Here is an 18,204-nt window from a genome sequence, read left to right as displayed (position 1 = left end):
TTGTAGCGATTTCACAATGTATATCAAATATCAAGCTGTACATCGTAAATATATACATTCAGAGGTTTCAATGAGAAAACAAGACTTTAAATTATCTTTAGTTATTGCTACTGTCTTAAAGTAGTCATGAGGAATGGCTGTAAGTGGTAACCACATAAGCAAGCAGTCCTTTCGGACCGTTCCAGCACAGTATGTCAGCTCACTGCTTCTATACAGGTGGCGGAGTTCCCTACAGTGCAAATCACATCAAGCCTGCTCAAAAGCTGCATTCAAGCAGAATCTCATCAAGGTTTGGGGGTTAAGAGTACATCTGGTTATGGATGACAGAAGCATAATCACTAATCCCATCAGACATTATCTCGTGTAGGAAAAGGCAAGGACTGGGGTCATTTAACTTTTAAGGAATGTGGTGACTCAGGCAAGAGGCGTGGGGGTGCCCTGTGCTCTAGGCTGTTTTGTTTTTAAGGCGTCTCTCCAGAGAGTTGCATGTCATCACAGGGTCCGGGGCTTTGTGAAACGATGCTGGCAAGCAGAAATGAGCAGACCTGGCTTCTGCTGTTTTGCCTCACTCTACCTAGCTCAGTGCTCTGCACATGGTCAACACCGACTGCACTGGGAGGTCACACAGCTACTACGTGACAGTGTGATCTTTGGAACCACACTGATTGGGTTAGGATCCTGGTGCCAACACCTACAAACTGTGACCCTGGCAAGTTACTTCATCTCCAATGACCTCATTTTCTTTATTGGTAAAATAGGAATAATTCATAGAATTGTGGTGGTTATAGGATCCAAGGTAAAACCCAAAGTGCTTGATAAATTTTAGCTATCACCATTATTCAAGGAAGCAGCTTAAACATCAATGGACCTAAAAAGAAGTTCACAGGCGAACTGCACTACTCTTACTGAACAATTAGATAAGAACATTTGATGTAAAAATGTTAAGAGACAGTTTTGTATGGAAACCAAGAATCATACCTACTCATTTCTTTTATCCTCACCTCCATTTTCTTAGAGATCAAGAGAAATCATAATCCTATTTTACAGCTGTTGGCTAAAAGTTTCAGGAAGTAGATCTTGGGCTATGCTTTGAGATTTTTTCCACATCATCTGGGAATTTCATTCCTGGAGTATTGGTCTTTTAGAGAACTCCTACCCAACCCAATCATGGTCTCCCGAGAGTAAAGCTAGCCCTATTTATGTGGTAGTTTTTACTTGGTTCACTTAGGTTCCGTGAACACCTACTCATTTTACATGTACTTTATAAGTACTTCTTTCTTGATAGACCTTCCTTACTAAGTAATATTGAAATATAAACTATTGACAAAGCATAATTTGTCCCCTAATCTTCTTGCAGATGGTTGAAAATCAGTAGGAATATAAGCCAATGGGAAACATATGTGTCTTGCCATCTAAACATTAGACTTGCTCTGAAGTTAGGGAGCCGTCATGGAACTCAATTACTAGTTATCTCAGCAGTAAATGTATAAAAGCCAAAGCGTTTCTGAAGAAGCGCCATTGTGCCAATCATCCCATCATGTTACAAAGCTCAGCTCATGTTCCAGGAAAGTTGCTGCTGCCTTCTGACCAGGCTTTTCCTGCGGGTTTACTGTCCTCAGGGACAGCTGCCTCTACTGTTTCCACTGGCGAGTTTCCTCCACTGTCCAGCTACATGCTGCTACATCCTATTTCCAAGAGAAAAAGGAAAGGGGACACGTGAGTTCTAAGTGTGTCTTAGACTGCTGTGCCAGGCACCAAAAAAGCCGAGAGCCCTTTAAAGTCAGGCCAGTGCCAGCTGAAAAGAGCCAGACCTCTACACGCTGTGACCCAAATTAGCCTCTAGAGTCAAAGGTCTCTCTCTAGCAGGAGGATATTTTGCCCCAAACTGTCATGTCTTTATACTGAAAGAGAAAAAGTCTTTTTCTAAATCCTTCTCTTTTCAAAATTCCTCAACAGAACTCATCACCAATATATTTCTTCATGGTGGTATACCTAAAATTGATTAATTAGAATAAAAAGAAGAATGCCAATTCATTTCACAGTACCAGATGTTGTATTTTATTACACAGTAGCCAGAGGAAGATTCTTTGCAAACAATAACTGCTGTAGAGCTATATTCTCTAAATATTTTTTTCATTTAAAGAATTATTCCTTAACAAATGTAACATTGAACATTACAAAAAAGAAAACAGACATATTTACAAAGAGCAAAGGCAGTAATATTGTTTCTCTAGGTATAAATAAAAAAATCAATATATATAAAAATAAGTTTTTTAGACTCATATAAGCTTCTTAATACACTACATAAATACATTCAGTAACTCTGAGCTGCTCACTGTGTAGCTACTACTGTGAAATAACTAAAACCCAGCATCAGAGTCTTGGATTTACAACACTGTGTTTCTTCACAGGTCTCTTCATCCGCTTAATTTTCTTCCCTAAGATTTGGTGATCTTGCTTTAAAATATACCGAAAATACCTACAACCTAAAAAGTAAAGCAAAATAAAATGTTTTAATACTCATCATTTTTTCTCAAGTATATTTCTACAGTTTTAAAATTTTGCTTTAACTCTGGCACACTAATGAATATGAAAATAAATTAGTATCTACAGCAATATGGCCTAAGCATATTCTCAGTGTCCAATGACATGTATTTCCTCCTATATACAAAGATGTTTCTAATCTCTCATAATTAAAGCACAGACTTTAATTTGTTTCTACCTTCCTCCTACACCCCAGCGATGGGGACAGGCATAGTATATACAGTCATGTGTTAAATGAGCCTTCTCTAGAGGCGCATTTGTATAGATTCCTTCTCAATGTTAGCTTATAAATCAGCCAAAGTTACATTTATAACAGTAAGAAAGTTCTCTGTAGAAAATCTTGGTGTGAAGGATTAGAATAAACAAACCATAGGTTAGAAATGGTCAGACAGTATCTCTTCATTCTAGCCATGTAGCAAGCAGCAAGGCAGAGACCATGTTTCTCTGACAGAGGTGCCTCATGCTCATTACAACACAAAGGACTGTCAAGTATTTGTCAAATACTTCAGACAAATGAATCATATTTCTTTTAAAAAAAAAAAGTAAACTGGATACTGAGTTCTTTTTAGAGTTGGTGAATGGACAAGACCATAAATCACATGTGAAAACTTAACTTCACTACAGTTTCAGCTTGCATGCAATATCTTCTCGAGAAAATGCAACAACATATACTATACCTATAGTAACCATTTTTACCATTCCAGAAACTAGTATGCCAGAATTGCTAATATTTTGTTTTGTTGTTTTTCCTGAGATGGGGTCTCACTATGTGGCACACTCTGGTCTCAAAACTCCTGGCTTCAAGCAATCCTCCCACCTCAGCTTCCCAAGCAGCTAGGATTACAGGAGCACTGCATGCCACTGCACCCAGCTCAGAATTGGTAATGTTTTACTGGCTGAGAAGCAGTGGTGCCTGTAGTATTACTAAAATAATTTGTGTTTCTAAACATATACTCACCTTAGTAAAAAACAAAATACTTTGCACACAGAATTTTGCCTCTACCTACATAGAAAGCTGACAATAACTTGGTTCCCACCCCAACAGAGAAAAAGCTTAATAAACCTCAAATATTAACTCTTGAGTCCACCGGAGACCTGGAATCGCAGGGCAACCAAGTAGTTTCAATCCCAACAAGAAAAGGCCCCTCCAAGGAGAAATGAGCCTAGCTTGCTTTTAGCAGGGCATAGGAAGAAAGAGAGCCACCATACCCCACTCTAAGCACGAAGCAAAGGCAGACCACGACTAGAATTTGAATCCTGTAAAGTAAGGTTGGTAACCAGAGCAAGAAGAAAACCCAGCTTAACTAACGAATAGACTGACTCAACCCCACACTAACAGCTTGAGAGGAGATGTGGCTCTTGCGGGAATAACTGATACCTGATATTTGTAGAGTACTTTAGAAATTATGAAGCACTTTGATGCGATGTTCACATGATACTTACAACAAGAAGATGGGTGTTACAATGCCCACTTCACAGAAAAAGCTCCTAAAAGCTAATTGCTTGACCTAAGTTACATAGCAAGTGAGTGAGAGAACTGCAAAATTAACCCAGATCTTCCTACTCTGCTCAGAGAGACCTCTAGATAATTGTGCTAGATGCCTCTCCACTCATAAAGTAGTAGCAAATGACAATCCAAATCACCTTTCTGTTCCTTGTCATCAGTGTATTAGAGAATTTTTATTTTCTTTTTTTTCAGAGATGGGGTCTTGCTATGTTGCCCAGGCTGGAGTGCAGTGGCTATTCATAGGCACAATCCCACTACTGATCAGCACAGGATTTATGACCTGCTCTGTTTCCAACCTGGACTGGTTCACCCCTCCTTAGGCAAGTTGGTGGTCTCCTGCTCCTAGAGACCGATGCCGAACTTAGTGTAGCTATGCGATCGGCATAGCACACTACAGCCCAGAACTCCTGGACTCAAGTGATCCTCCCACCTCAGCATCCCAAGTACAGGCACGCGCCACTGCGCCCGGCTTATTTTCTTCTTAATCACATTTTATTACATTCACTGAGACTACTAATTCAAAAATAATAGACACCATATTCAAAAGTGAGTTGGAGAATCTCTTCAGCACACCTTAAACTCCACAGCAATGGACTGCTGGCTAGTGGTCACTGAAGATTTATTTCTTCATTTCTGGACACACTTCGTGGCAGTTTCATTTCAGTACTGGCCACCTTTTCATATTTCAGTGGTACGAAGCAGGTAAGAGTTTTACCACCCAAAATATTCCTTTTCTTTGAAGAAAAAATCAATATCCCTTTTCTTTGAAGAGGATTTTTCTCATATGCTAGTAGGAGGTATTTTTTTCTCTTAAGCGGAGGAAATGTTTCACACTTTCAGGAACAGATAAGTAAATATTAGTATAATATGGAGCTATTAAAGAACAATGAGGTCAGTAAATGATATTTTCATACATTTAATAAAGTAAAAAAATCTCAGTAAACTTTCTATAAAACCAAGGCTAAATGGTCAATTACTGTGAAAAGTCTGTATCACATATCTTAATGCCCCCTAGCAACACTCAAGTCAGAAGGTGAAAACCAATCACAATCAATAATACAAAACTACTGAACTGGATTCATTCTTTCCTCAAGCAGTCATTTCTTACGTGCCTAGTATTTTCAGGTACCATACCAGGTAAGCTCTAAATGATGGCCATACTTCGTAATTTCAACTTTAGCCAAAAAAACTGTGTCTAGATAAAAAGAAAAAAAAACATGTACCTTTTCCTAACAGCAATCCAGCCACAAAGGCTTTCTCACAGGCCAAAGCCGTGTCTTCCTTCCAATCACTTTTTGCCCAAAAGTAGCTGAAATGAAAGCGTGGCCACCAGCTTTTCCTGGAGTTCCACTCTTCTCAAACCCACACAAGGTGGTTTCTGGAAAAGAAAAATGTGAAAAGAGAAGGTCAACGATGGGAACAAATCTATATTATCAGAATTTAGACTCCATTAGAGTCTATGGAAAGATGACAGGGAAGACGTTTCCAAACTGAATTCTGAATATGGCAAAGGCAGAACATGACTGGCAACAGCAGGGAAGCAAATCCTTTTTTGTTCTCTTCCGTCTCCATATCCCACTCTCCATTTCACTAAACAGACACCTTATTCAGCACAGTAGTTACAGAACAGACTCAAAGCCAGAATCCTGGATTCAAATATCAGCTCTTCCGTTTATTATCGATGTGATCCTGGGGCAAGCTGTTGAACCTCTCTGAGCTTCAGTGTCCTTGAGGACATCAGTGCTACCGATCTCACAGGACTATTATTAAGATTCAATTATTCCAGTAGTAGGGTATGGCAGGTCTCATGTAACGCTCTTTGCATAGTGTCTGGTACATAGTAAATATTCAGTCATTTTATCTACTACTATTACTTAAGTAAAACCTTACTTAAAATTATATGCTGCCATGAATTATTATCCAAATCAAGATGCCATTATTATAGAAACACATGAACACGTAGGTTTAACTGTTAAATGCGGGCAAGGCTATGTGTCTGTGAATAATTCTTTCACTGTACATATTCAAGGTATACAACATGTTTTATATACATATAGTTAACTGTTGTGTGTGGTAGGAGCACCTGCACTCTACTCTTAGTAAACTTCCTATGTGCTATACAGTATTATTAACTACAGTCTGTGATGTACGTTAGATCTCTGTAATTGAACAAGTAGTTACTTAGCACCCATGTGCCCCCTATGGAAGAACATCTAGAAGTTCAAAAACATGAACCTCTTTGCTTTTAAGGACCTTATAATCTAGTAGTTTATTCAGTGCTTGAGATTTAGAAAGGGGTTTACAGGGAGTGCATCCACATACGACACCAAAGCCATTTTATAAACAGCACTGTTCCATCAGGACCAGTCAGCTCTGAAGCCGGAAACAAGTTCCAACTGATAAGGAATTGCCTAACACCTAAAATGGATATAATAAATATATGAAACCATTTTGTGATATCCCTTCTTATCACACACTAAGTAAAAATAACCAGAAACTCATTTTCTTTTACTCAAAATGTGATGCTAATAAGATTATGATCAGAGGTACACGTTTAGATACCCAAGTCACAATGGATTTAATGAGTATCTGTTGAATAAATAGGGTACGATGACCTCGTGAGGTCCTAAGAATAGCCACTGAAAATGATCAAACACAGGTGGGAGGAAAGCTGCTTCTCACATGGTCTTCCAAGTTAAGGATGCACAAATCACAGAGTCTTTAGCAGAGAGTGATCCCTGCTAGTCTTTATTTCCAATGGGAAAACACCTATGTATTCCTTAGCAAACACTGCTAAGTACAGTATTTGTTTTGATAGCATAAAAAATTGATAGAATTTTTGCATGTTTTCCTTATGACTCTGTATTTCTTTGCTTCAGAAGAAAATGTGTGCAGAGAACAGCTGGACAAAGTTCAAGAAATTCCAAAAACATAAACAAAGATGTTTAAACATTGATAGATATTAGCTAAAATATTGGGAAATTATTTATGATGATCTAGTAATAAATACTTCATGTTTCTTACCCCACTAAGGTCTTCTTCAGATATTTTGCCAAGTATTTCCAAGCAGTTATATTCTTAGTGCATCCGGCAAAATCGAAGACTCCAAGTAATACCTCCAACCCCAGTTTATGGTGTTCTTCCTTTTCTGTAATGGTTGTAACAGTTCAAGTTTACACAAGGCAGTAAAGTGTACCAAGCTAAAATATACGTGTATGTATTTTATCAATTGTGCATGTGCTTTACATTCATATAGTTGATAAAATACTGAATCATAAGCCTTCTAAGAGTTTTTAAAAATTCACTATGCTCTTACTCCTGTGATGAATCTAAAAAACTCAGTAATTTCATCCATGTTAATGAGGGCATGGTGATGAGTCTGATCCCAATACGAGTTACACTCCTCTACTGAGAACAGCTAAAGTACCTGCCCTGTGTGGGCATTTTATACATGTTCTCTTACATTCAGAGAGGAACCCAGGCGGTCCTAGGACCAGTTTGGGCTTAGCCAGTTGATTTCCTTCTATGAAGGAATATACTCTTTTCTATGGTGTGCTGAAATCTAGTAGGGATTAAAATGGAGTGAATTCTATAAATTGAAGCCATTTCTCTTTTGCAAACTGCTGCCTTCATTGTATAACAGGAGTAGGCAAACTTTTTCTATAAAGGGACAGACAGTAAATATTTTAAGCTTTGCAAGACATACATTCTCTATCATAACCACACAGCTCTGTCACTACAGTGCCAAAGCAGCCACAGACAATATATAAACAAATAAACTCCAACAGAACTTGATTTATAAAATCAGGCAAGGGGTGGATTTGGCCAATGGGCCATAGTTTGCTGGTCCCTGGTCTATAGCTTGTCTACACTTTACTTATTACCTGATTTTCTAAGTAATGTATGGAATTCCAACATCGATTTATGAGATGGCACAATCTGATACAAAATCTGAAAGAAAGAACAGTCTTGTAATTTTTACACACTTGTAAAAGCATTTCTCAAATTTCAGCTACTTTAAAAATAAAGTCCTTACTGTCTAATACACTCTAAGTTTATTGAGCATCTTTAAAACACCTTTTTATTCTAGTTTCAATCTAAGTGTAGAAAAGCATTTTCCATAAAACTTTTTTTTTTTTTAAGTTTCTGCTAACAAGATAGTCAGGAGAACCGAGGGAAACAGACAGGGACTACTTGCCCCATTTACACTCTATACTGTTTACCAGGCTAAGGAACTTAAAATAATTTCTTTCAGAAGCCAGGACTGAAGAAAAATATAAAGAAAAAATCAATTATCACACAGAAAATATACTTATTTACTGAACAGAAAAATCACAGGACATTTATATAAAGCAAAAAAACTAAAAGGCTGGAAGGAGATTTCACAGATTGTGCTCAGGGACACAGTTTATGAAGGCTATGTGAGTAAATATTTTAACAACATTTTACACAATAAAAAATTTTAAGGTTTTTCTTTTTAAAAATAGGAAGGACGATTTTTATTAATATTCAAAAACAGAATTTAAAGTAAAACTGTATTCTTCATTTTAACATTTAATATTAGAAATGAATTCATTCTGTCTGCTTACTGAAGTGCTTTGACCTTACACTGAAATAATTTCTAACAAAATTAAAAAGTAAATTTTGTTAATTTCTCTTAATCATTTTTAAGATCAATCAAGATCAATACACCAATATCAGAAATATTACTGAAACTGGGTTCCTATGAAAGTCACATATGTCTCATGATTTTATAGAATTCTGCATATGGCTCAATTCACTTAGTTTTTTTACTGAAATATAACATGCTGTAGAAATATATATAAATCATGACATCCAATCAGTTAAGTTAAACACTTAGGTAACCGGCACCCAGATCAAATAATGGCACATCACCAGAACACGAGAAATCCTCCCTTAGTTTTGAAAAATTCTTAGCCATCAGCTCTTCAAATATTAGGGTTTTTAAATAATTTCTTTGCTTCTCTTCTATTCAGAGGTTCTCCATCTAGGACTCCAGTGACAAGTATGTCGGATCTTTTCAGCAATTTACTTGTATGCTTGTTTCTGCACCTTTCATCCTTTTTGTTCTCCATGGTTTAGCCTGATATTTTCTATGCAGTTTATTAATCTTCTATTTTGCTATGTTCAATCTGCTATTAACCCCATGTATTGAGATCTTAATTCCAAATACTATATTTTTTAAATAAAAAAACAGAATTTCTCGAAATCCATCTTGTCTTGAATGAGATAAGTATTCAACATAGTTATTTTCTGTAGCATTTAAAAAATATATTTTCGAAAACACCATTAGTGATTGATAACCTGAGTGAAAGCACAGTCTTGCTTTTATTGTAACAATCCTTAATATTTTGTAACATAAATTAGTCAAAAGTTGTTATCTTAAGAGTAAAATAAAAATAGCAACTTTAAAAGTATTATTTAGTCCAGCCCGGGTAACATAGCAAAACCCCATCTCTCCAAAAAGTACAAAAGATTAGCCGGGCGTGGTGGTGTGTGCCTGTAGTCCCAGCTACTCAGGAGGCTGAGGTGGCAGGATCATCTGAGCCAGGGTTTGGGGGCTGCAGTGAGCTGTGATCGTGCCACTGCACTCCAGCCTGGGCAACAGAGTGGGACCCTGTTTTAAATAATAACAAAGGATTGTTTAGTAAAATAAAGTCCGTTGAAAAATTCATAAAACACAGTTTCCACATCTGAAGGTTTGATAATGCCAATTTTGATCATGAAAGTATAGATTAAAGATAATCAGACTTCTAAAATAAAACAGAGATAACAACTTTTCTCTGTCATTTCTTTAGGTTGAAAAAGATCTTTGTCTCTCACCTCTAAAATACCATGATTAAAAACTGAACACAAAATATACAAAGAACTCCTATAACTTAACAACAAAAAACAAAAACCAAACAACCCAATTAAAAAAGGGGCAAAGGACTTGAATAGACATTTGCCAAAGAAGATACACAAATGGCCAATAAGCACATGAAAGCACATCACTAGACATTAAGGAAATGCAAACCGAAACCACAATGAAGCAGAGATACCACTTCACACCCACTGGGATAGCGGTCCCCAACCTTTTTGGCACCAGGGACTGGTTTCATGGAAGACAATTTTTCCATGGACCAGCCTCTGAGGATGGAGGATGGCTTCCGGATTACATTATTTATGCACTTTACATTTATTGTGCACTTCATATTACATTATAATACATAATTAAGTAATTATACAACTCACCATAATTAGTGAGAGCCCTGTTTTCCTTCATCTGGGGGTAACAGGAGACAGTGATAGATCTTCAGGCATTAAATTCTCATAAGGAGCACAACCTAGATCCCTCACATGTGCAGTTCACAATATGCTTCCTGCTCCTATGAGAATCTAATGCCACCGCTGATCTGACAGGACGCAGAGCTCAGGGGTAATGCTCACTTGCCTGCCGCTCACCTTCTGCTGTGTGGCCTGGTTCCTAACAGGCCACAAACCAATACTGGTCCATGACCCAGGGTTTTGGGACCCCCTGCTCTAGGATATCAATGATCAAAAAAAGGTGATGGAGAATAGAAGGATGTGGAACTGCTGACGGGAATGTAAAATAGTGTAGCTGCTGTGGAAAACAGTTTGACAGTTCCTCAAAAAGTTAAGGAATTACCACATAAGGCAGCAACTTCACTCCTAGGTACACAAACAAAAGAAGTGAAAGGAAGGACTCAAAGTACACTCATCTTTAGAGCAGCGTTATTATAATAGCCAAACAACAGACATAACCCAAATGTCTACCAAAAAATGAATGGATAAGCAAGTCATAGGTACATAAAATGGAATATTATTCAGCCTTAAATAAAGACGGGCATTTTGATATATGCTACAACATGGATGAACCTTGAAAACATTATGCTAAGTGAAATTAGCAAGACACAAAGGGACAAATGTATGATTCCACTTACATGAGGTACCTAAGAATAATCAAATTCACAAAGATGGAAATTAGCACAGAGGTTTTCAGGGGCTGGGAAGAGCGGGTAATGAGGTGTTATTGTTTAATGAGTAGTTTCTACTTGGAATAATGAAAACATTCTGGAAATAGTGATGGTGGTTGCAAAAAATTTTGAATGAATGTACTTAATGCCACTAAATTATGTGATTTAAAAATGATCAAAATGGTAACATTTTTCTAAATATTTTCCTACAATTTAAAAATTTAAGCAATATTATATACAACCCCATGAAACAGGGACAAATTTAACAAAATACATATACTACAAACTAAAACAAAGTTCAGAGAGAAATGAAAAACCCACATAAATGGAGAGAAATACCATGTTTACACTTTAGAAACCTCAATACTGTGAAGATGTCAATTCTCTTAAACTGGTCTACAGATTCAAACTCTCAGCAAGACCTTTTTGTAGCAACAGATAAAGTCAATTATAACGTATACATGGAAAGTTAAAGAACCTAGAAAAGCCAAAAACAATTTTGAAAAAGAACACATTTGTATAACTTTCATGATATGATTCCAAGACTTGCTACAAAGCTACAGTAATCATATTAAGGACATATGAGATAGTACTACACAACCACTAATGGCAACAGCTCAAATTCAAAAGACCTACAATACCAAGTATTGGCAAGGATGTGGAGAAACTGAATTTTCTTTTTTTTTTTTTTTGAGACGGAGTTTCGCTCTTGTTACCCAGGCTGGAGTGCAATGGCGCGATCTCGGCTCACCGCAACCTCCGCCTCCTGGGTTCAGGCAATTCTCCTGCCTCAGCCTACCGAGCAGCCGGGATTACAGGCACGCGCCACCATGCCCAACCAATTTTCTGCATTTTTAGTAGAGACAGGGTCTCACCATGTTGACCAGGATGGTCTCAATCTCTTGACCTCGTGATCCACCCGCCTCGGCCTCCCAAAGTGCTGGGATTAAAGGCTTGAGCCACCGCGCCTGGCCCAAGAAACTGAATTTTCATGTATTGATGTGGAAATATACATCACTAGAACACGAGGGACTTCATATATAGCCTACTGGTTTTCAACCAAGTTCCAAATGTACTAAATGGAGAAAGGAGAGTCTTCAACATAGTGCTGAACAACCATATGGGAAAAAATAAACCCTGGCCTTTGCCTCACACTACCCGCAAAAAAATAGCTAAAAATCTACCAGAGGCCTAAACATAAAACTATATAACACATCTAGAATAAAAAAAATAGAAGAGATTCTTTATTAACTTGAGATAGGCAAAGATTTCTTAGGCAAAAAGCACTAACCATAAAAGAAAAAAATGTATGAAATGAACATCAAAATTGGAAGTTTCTGCTCTTTGAAAGATACCACTATGGAAACCAAAAGGCAAGGCACAGTCGGAGAGAAAATATTCATAATTCATATTCTTCAAAAAGGACTTATATCCAGATCATATAAGCATTTCCAAATCAATAAGAAGACAACTGATCTCCCCAAAAATAGACTAAGTAGTTGGACACTTGACAAAAGAAGATATAGGAATGGCCAATAGACATATTAAAAGATCCTCAACATCATCAGTCACTAGGGAAATACAATTTAATGCCACATGAGAAACCACTACATACACCCGAGAGGTTATTATTCGAAAGACCTCCAATACCAACTGTTGGCACAGATGTGGACAAACTGAATTTTCATACATTGATGTGTGAGTCTCAATGGTACAGTCGCTTCAGAAAACAGCTGGGCAGTTTCTTAAGAAGTTAAGCATGTACTTTCCTTACTACACTTAGGCAGCAATTCCTCTCTCAGGTAGCTACCCAAGAGATATCAAAATATATGTGTATACAAAGTCTTGTACATGAATGTTCTTAGCAGCATAATTCATAATAGCCACAAATTAAAAACTACCCAAATGTCCATCAAGAAGTGAATGCATAAAAATGCAATACTACTCAGCAGTAATTAGGAACAAATTACTAATATACACAGTAACATGGATGAATCTCTACGTTATGCTGAGCAAGAAAAGTCAGATAAAAATGAATACATAAGATTCCATTTATATGAAATTCCAGAAGAGGTAAAAATCTATAGTGACAAAAAGCTTATCGATGATTGTGTGGGGCCAGGGGTGTGTGGACAGACTGGCTGCAGAGGGAAATGAAAGGCATTCCGAGGGTGACAGAAATGTTCTATATCTTGATTGCCATGGTGGTTCATGAATGTGAAGCATCCAAGAATATACTTAAGTGTTTCCTGTCTGAAAATTAAATTTCAATAAAGTTGATTTTCAAAAAATATCAATGCAGAGCATTCCAACCAGGGCTGCACAAGATTTCTGAAATCCTGATCCTCTCCCCTCAGTCTCACCTGGGCAGCAGGGGATAGTGCGGATGATACTTACATGGAGACGGCAGCTGGAGCCAACTTTCTCGTTTATCTCAGTGTACCGCACATTACTGTAATTTTCTGCGGATGCTATAAAAGTTAGAAAGCAATAGCCTAAGAATGTTTTAATGTAGATTCCCAACCCTGTTCAAACATTGAGATAAAAATCCTATACCTTAAGCACACTTATCAATTTTGATGTTGGTGCCTTCTGTCTCTTTAGAAAGTTGTGTAAGTAGATGTGGGCATTTGGATTTGATGGTAACTTTTCATCATATGCATAATTGGTGAGTACCTCTTGGGCTCCATCTCGATCCCCATAGAATTCCAGCAACTATATAAAATAAATTATAATATATTAGCTGAATTCTTGAGATTTCCCCAAATTACTTAAGATGTTTAATATCAGTCAGATTTTTTTTACCCTCCTTTTCGCAACATCAATTTTGTACTGTTATGCAGTAAACATTTATGATCATAATTTCAGTCATTTTCTTAACTCTCACATCTGTTGAAAATGGACATGGATACAGATTTTAAGTATTTTAAGTATATATCACTTATTTTAATTTTCTGACTTTACTATTTGAAGAGCCAGAGGTTAAGAAGAAACAGCAATTATGTGGTCTCCCTGCTACATATAACCGTATATGCTAACAAGTGTACTATTTTTAATTGATTTTTTTTAACCTTTAGTTTCCCAATTTTGAATAATTACATGGTGGGTTCTGACTTTTGAGGGGAAGAAAATGGTTACTTTAGAGTCTTTGAAATGGGGATTGTGGAATTAGATTGAGCTAAAGGATTCAATATGATGCTTGAAAATTAAGAGGCTAAAGTTTTTTTTAAAAGAAAATGTTGAAAATAGGAATGGTCAAGAAGGTTTATGGTATAAATGGTGAAGTTGAAATGTTTGGAAAGCAAATGAGATACAAATTATATTATTTGGAAAGGTTTCTTTTTTTCCCTCTAAATATGTCATCATCTCAACTGAATGGAATGAATCTGAATATTCCGTACTCATACTCCTAATCTCATTATATCTTACTTAGTGAATTTTATTTATGAATAATTTCTTTGGTAAAAATTAGATTTAATATTTTGCTTTTTTGCAAACATAGAGTAGAGGGAGAAACATAAAGTACAGGGCTTCTTTTTAGGGTCACAAAAATATCCTAAAATTGTGGTGATGGTTGCATAACTCTGTCAATATACTAAAAAACCACTGAGTTGTATCTTTTAAGTGGGTGAATTTGTATGGTATGTGAATTATATCTTAATTCTCAATAAAGCTATAAAGAAAATAAAATGAGAGATCACTACACCCAACAAATTGGCTGCTATGAAATCTCCAACAACAACAAATGTTGAGAAGAATACAACAAAAGAAAACTCTAATCGGATTGACAGTAAAGTACAAATTGGTAACCTCTTTGGAAAGAATTTAGTATATTATATACTAAAGTTAAAGATGCACAAAACATATTCTATACAAATTCTACTCCTAGAAATGCACACTTATGTGTACCCATATCAATTTCAAAGCATTATTAATAATGGCCCAAAATTATAACCTAAATGGCCATCAATAACTGAAGGAATAGTGTGTCTATCATAAAATGTTTTATAACCGCAAAAATGAATAAACAAGACCTAGATCCAATATTATCTTAAAACCAATGTTGAACAAAATATGCAAGGCCTAAAGGAATATATATAGTATGAATCCAAATATTGCATTCAGATATACGCAAAACTAAATCACACTGTTTACAAATGTATACATGAGTTCAAAGAGTATAAAGAAAAACAAGGGAGTGATTACCACAAGTCAGGAGAGGGATTTTCTTGAGAATGGGAGGAAATGCGATCAGGAAGGCACACAGGGAGAGCTTCTAGGTTAGGGTGACAGTGTGCTGTGTTCCTTAATCTGGGCGGTAGTTATGTCAATGCTCATTTCAAATTTCTTCATTACACCTCTCATTTGTTTCATATGCTTTTTCTGTATCTATTTCTCAGTCTTAAAGGTTTACAAGGCAAATGACTTAAGTCTTTCAAAAACAGTAGCTATTAGAAGCACAGGATACTGCAAACCAAACAGAGGCACTGTTATTTTTCTTCCCAGTGATCAATTGAATATATATCAATATGAACTTAGAAATGAGATGATAAGAAAAGTAGATAAGACATGATATGGAACTTTAAAAAAAAAAAAAAAAAAAGGCTGGGAATGGTGGTTCATGACTTTCATCTCAGCAGTTTGGAGGCAGGATGATTGCTTGAGCCCAGGGGTTCAAGACCAGCCTGAGCAACATAGTGAAACCCATCTTTACAAAAAAAATTAGGCATGATGGTTTACACCTATAGTCCCGGGTCCTTGGTAGCCTGAGGTAGGAGGATCACCTGAGCCCAGGAGGTCAAGGCTGGAGTGAGCCATAATCACACTACTGCACTCCAGCCTAGGTGACAGCAAGACTCTTTCTCAAAAAGAAATGGGCAGATCCCTGAATATAAATTGAGTGTAAATTTATTATAGAAGGAGGGTTCTGGTCACCAAGTACATCAATCCCAACTACGACTGAGCAATACATATAGCAGCAAGGTAAGTCCCAAGTTGACTCTGAGTACAAGTTCACATGGTAAATGTCTATGAGTCTGGCTATAAAGTAGTCCTACCTTATATTCTCATTAAATAGACATGTGAGGTAAATGATCATCTAAGAGTTCTACACATTATCCCATCATCAGCTATTGTTGCTACAGAACTGTCAGCTATGGAGAAGTACTGAATCATCTATCCACAGGAGAAACATTACAAATGCCATGTTCCAACAGCTTTAATCATCAAATATTTGCTTGGAGTTTTACCTAACCATGTGTAAGAAGAAAAGTAAATGCTGACTTTAAAACTAATCAACGAGTAAGCTTTTTTAAAAAAGAAATATTACACCAGAAAACATGACAAGACTAAAAAATAGAGGATAGATATGGCATCAAAAATTAGTCCAAATGGGAAGACCTCTAGACTAATAAAATACACATGAAAAACCTTAGCACAGTTAGAAAGCAAGAGATGAAGATCGCAATGATTCAAGCTGAACATGCAGCTGATATACTAGGTTTAAGGGGTAAGAATGAGGGGTTGGGACAGGGATCTAATGAGTCTTGAAGAGTAGACAGCATTTTAGATGAGGAAACTCTACAAAGACCTCACAAGATTATCATGACAAAGAAGGCATTTCAGAATATCTTGAAAGAAGAGGGAAGGGAATTGAAATTAAACTACATGCCCAGAGACCAAGGAAATATTATCCATTTTTTTTTTTGAGATGGAATCTCACTTTGTGAAATACTACTTATCACATAAGGATAATAAGGAAATACTGCTTGCCACATATGAAGTGATAAATACTAGGGCTAATATAGGGAGGAGAATAAAATCAGAAAGGGGTTAATTCTAGAGAAATTATGGAGAGAACTATACAAGGGAAGCAAATTGCAAAGAATCATAGAGCTCCAAAGAATGCAAATCTGGACATAAATGAAGATAACATGCCACTGAAGGTTAACAGAAGGGGCATCAGTGGAAGAACTGAATGGTCAACGTCTGGTGTAGTCAATACATCAAGAAAATAGTCCATTATAACCTTTGTCCAAAAATGAAATGACCATCTTGACCTATTCTTTAAACATTATTATGCAGAGAAACAACATTACAAAACACATTAAACTCCATTCTAAGCACACAGGAAGAAATGTTTATTACATGTGGTAATGACTGCTGCAGAAAATCTGCAGCCTTTCTTAGAAACTGGCAAAGACTTTCTTCCTGACTAAACTCCAGCCAGGCGCCTCTGAGCTCTCTTCTGGACTAGGCCTCACACTTGGCCGATACAGACTTGAAGAGACACCAGCATAGTTTGTAACAGTTCAAGGCCACATCCCCAGGATGACCCTCGCCCCTCTTGAAATGCTTGCCTGGGAAAACTCCAGAAGAATTTACTGTGGGTTCTGCTTTCTGCTTTTTAAGCTCCCCACTCCCACCCTTTACAACCCTAAGTCACCTCCACAGAAACTGGAATGGAGCTTAGTTCTTTCTCCTACTGTCAGCAGTTACTGAATCAAATCTGTCTTCACTGCTCTAATGTCTGGCTGTTTATCCTTGACTAAATCACATTTGAAACAGCAGTGAACCTAAAATGATCATGAACTTAATTATGAACCATCTAATTTAAGCTTTTTATATATCAGAAATATTATAAAGAACGATGAAGAATTTTAAATCCATAAAAAGTCTGTTCTCCGTAATACCTGGATGAAGTTGATGGAAAAATTACTAGATTACTCTTTAAGATCCCTCAGCCCCTCAGTCTCATCACAGGAAAAATTTACCTGCACTCACTCACCAAGCTTTGACAATTCCCTCTTCTTCTTAGACTGCAAAAGCCCTTTGCAGGCCTAAATAAGATTGATTAATATTTCCCGGGAAGACATCTTTTCACCATGTCTCCATGTCTCTGCCTCACTCAGCTTTCTTTAGCATCTTCAAGCATTCCGTGATGCAGAAGATATAATGCGTGTTGCAATGAGATCTGCAAAAATAGTTAGGGCACACTGCCATTGAAGCCATTAGATAACCATTAGTCAAAAAGCTCAGTAAATATACAATACATGCAGGGCTAAGACCTTGGTAGAATACAAATAACCTGACACTGAAAATGTTAATGTTGGGGACAATCTAGCAAAGAAGAAAGACACAGGAAACAATTAACGC

The 18,204-nt window shown here is 36.8% G+C and overlaps 1 protein-coding gene across 31 annotated transcripts in view; it reads right to left on the bottom strand.

The window, feature by feature from the left end:
- Nucleotides 1-18,204, bottom strand: part of TAF1A (TATA-box binding protein associated factor, RNA polymerase I subunit A) — a 30,804-nt gene continuing 12,600 nt past the window's right edge. For 5 of the 31 annotated variants that reach the window (XR_013529672.1, XR_013529661.1, XR_013529667.1 and 2 more), the window contains 6 exons: nt 13,606-13,764; nt 13,447-13,520; nt 7,936-8,002; nt 7,076-7,199; nt 5,275-5,429; nt 2,035-2,486 (listed from right to left, as the gene is read on the bottom strand). Coding sequence is in view for 17 of the 31 variants with exons in the window: in XM_078356471.1 (XP_078212597.1) it covers nt 13,650-13,764 (115 nt within the window). In the remaining 14 variants the exon portion in view is untranslated. Of the gene's footprint in view, nt 1,686-2,034; nt 2,487-4,221; nt 4,885-5,274; nt 5,430-7,075; nt 7,200-7,935; nt 8,003-10,306; nt 10,415-12,266; nt 13,521-13,605; nt 13,765-15,255; nt 18,023-18,204 lie in introns of those variants that run through there. The other 26 variants (XR_013529668.1, XR_013529674.1, XM_078356467.1 and 23 more) reach the window with 16 other exon arrangements.

Source organism: Callithrix jacchus, chromosome 19, assembly GCF_049354715.1.
Source record: "Callithrix jacchus isolate 240 chromosome 19, calJac240_pri, whole genome shotgun sequence".
In the NCBI taxonomy this organism is placed as follows: Eukaryota; Metazoa; Chordata; class Mammalia; order Primates; family Cebidae; genus Callithrix; species Callithrix jacchus.
Note: the sequence above shows the minus strand (reverse complement) of the source record. Positions and strands in the feature narration are given on the sequence as shown.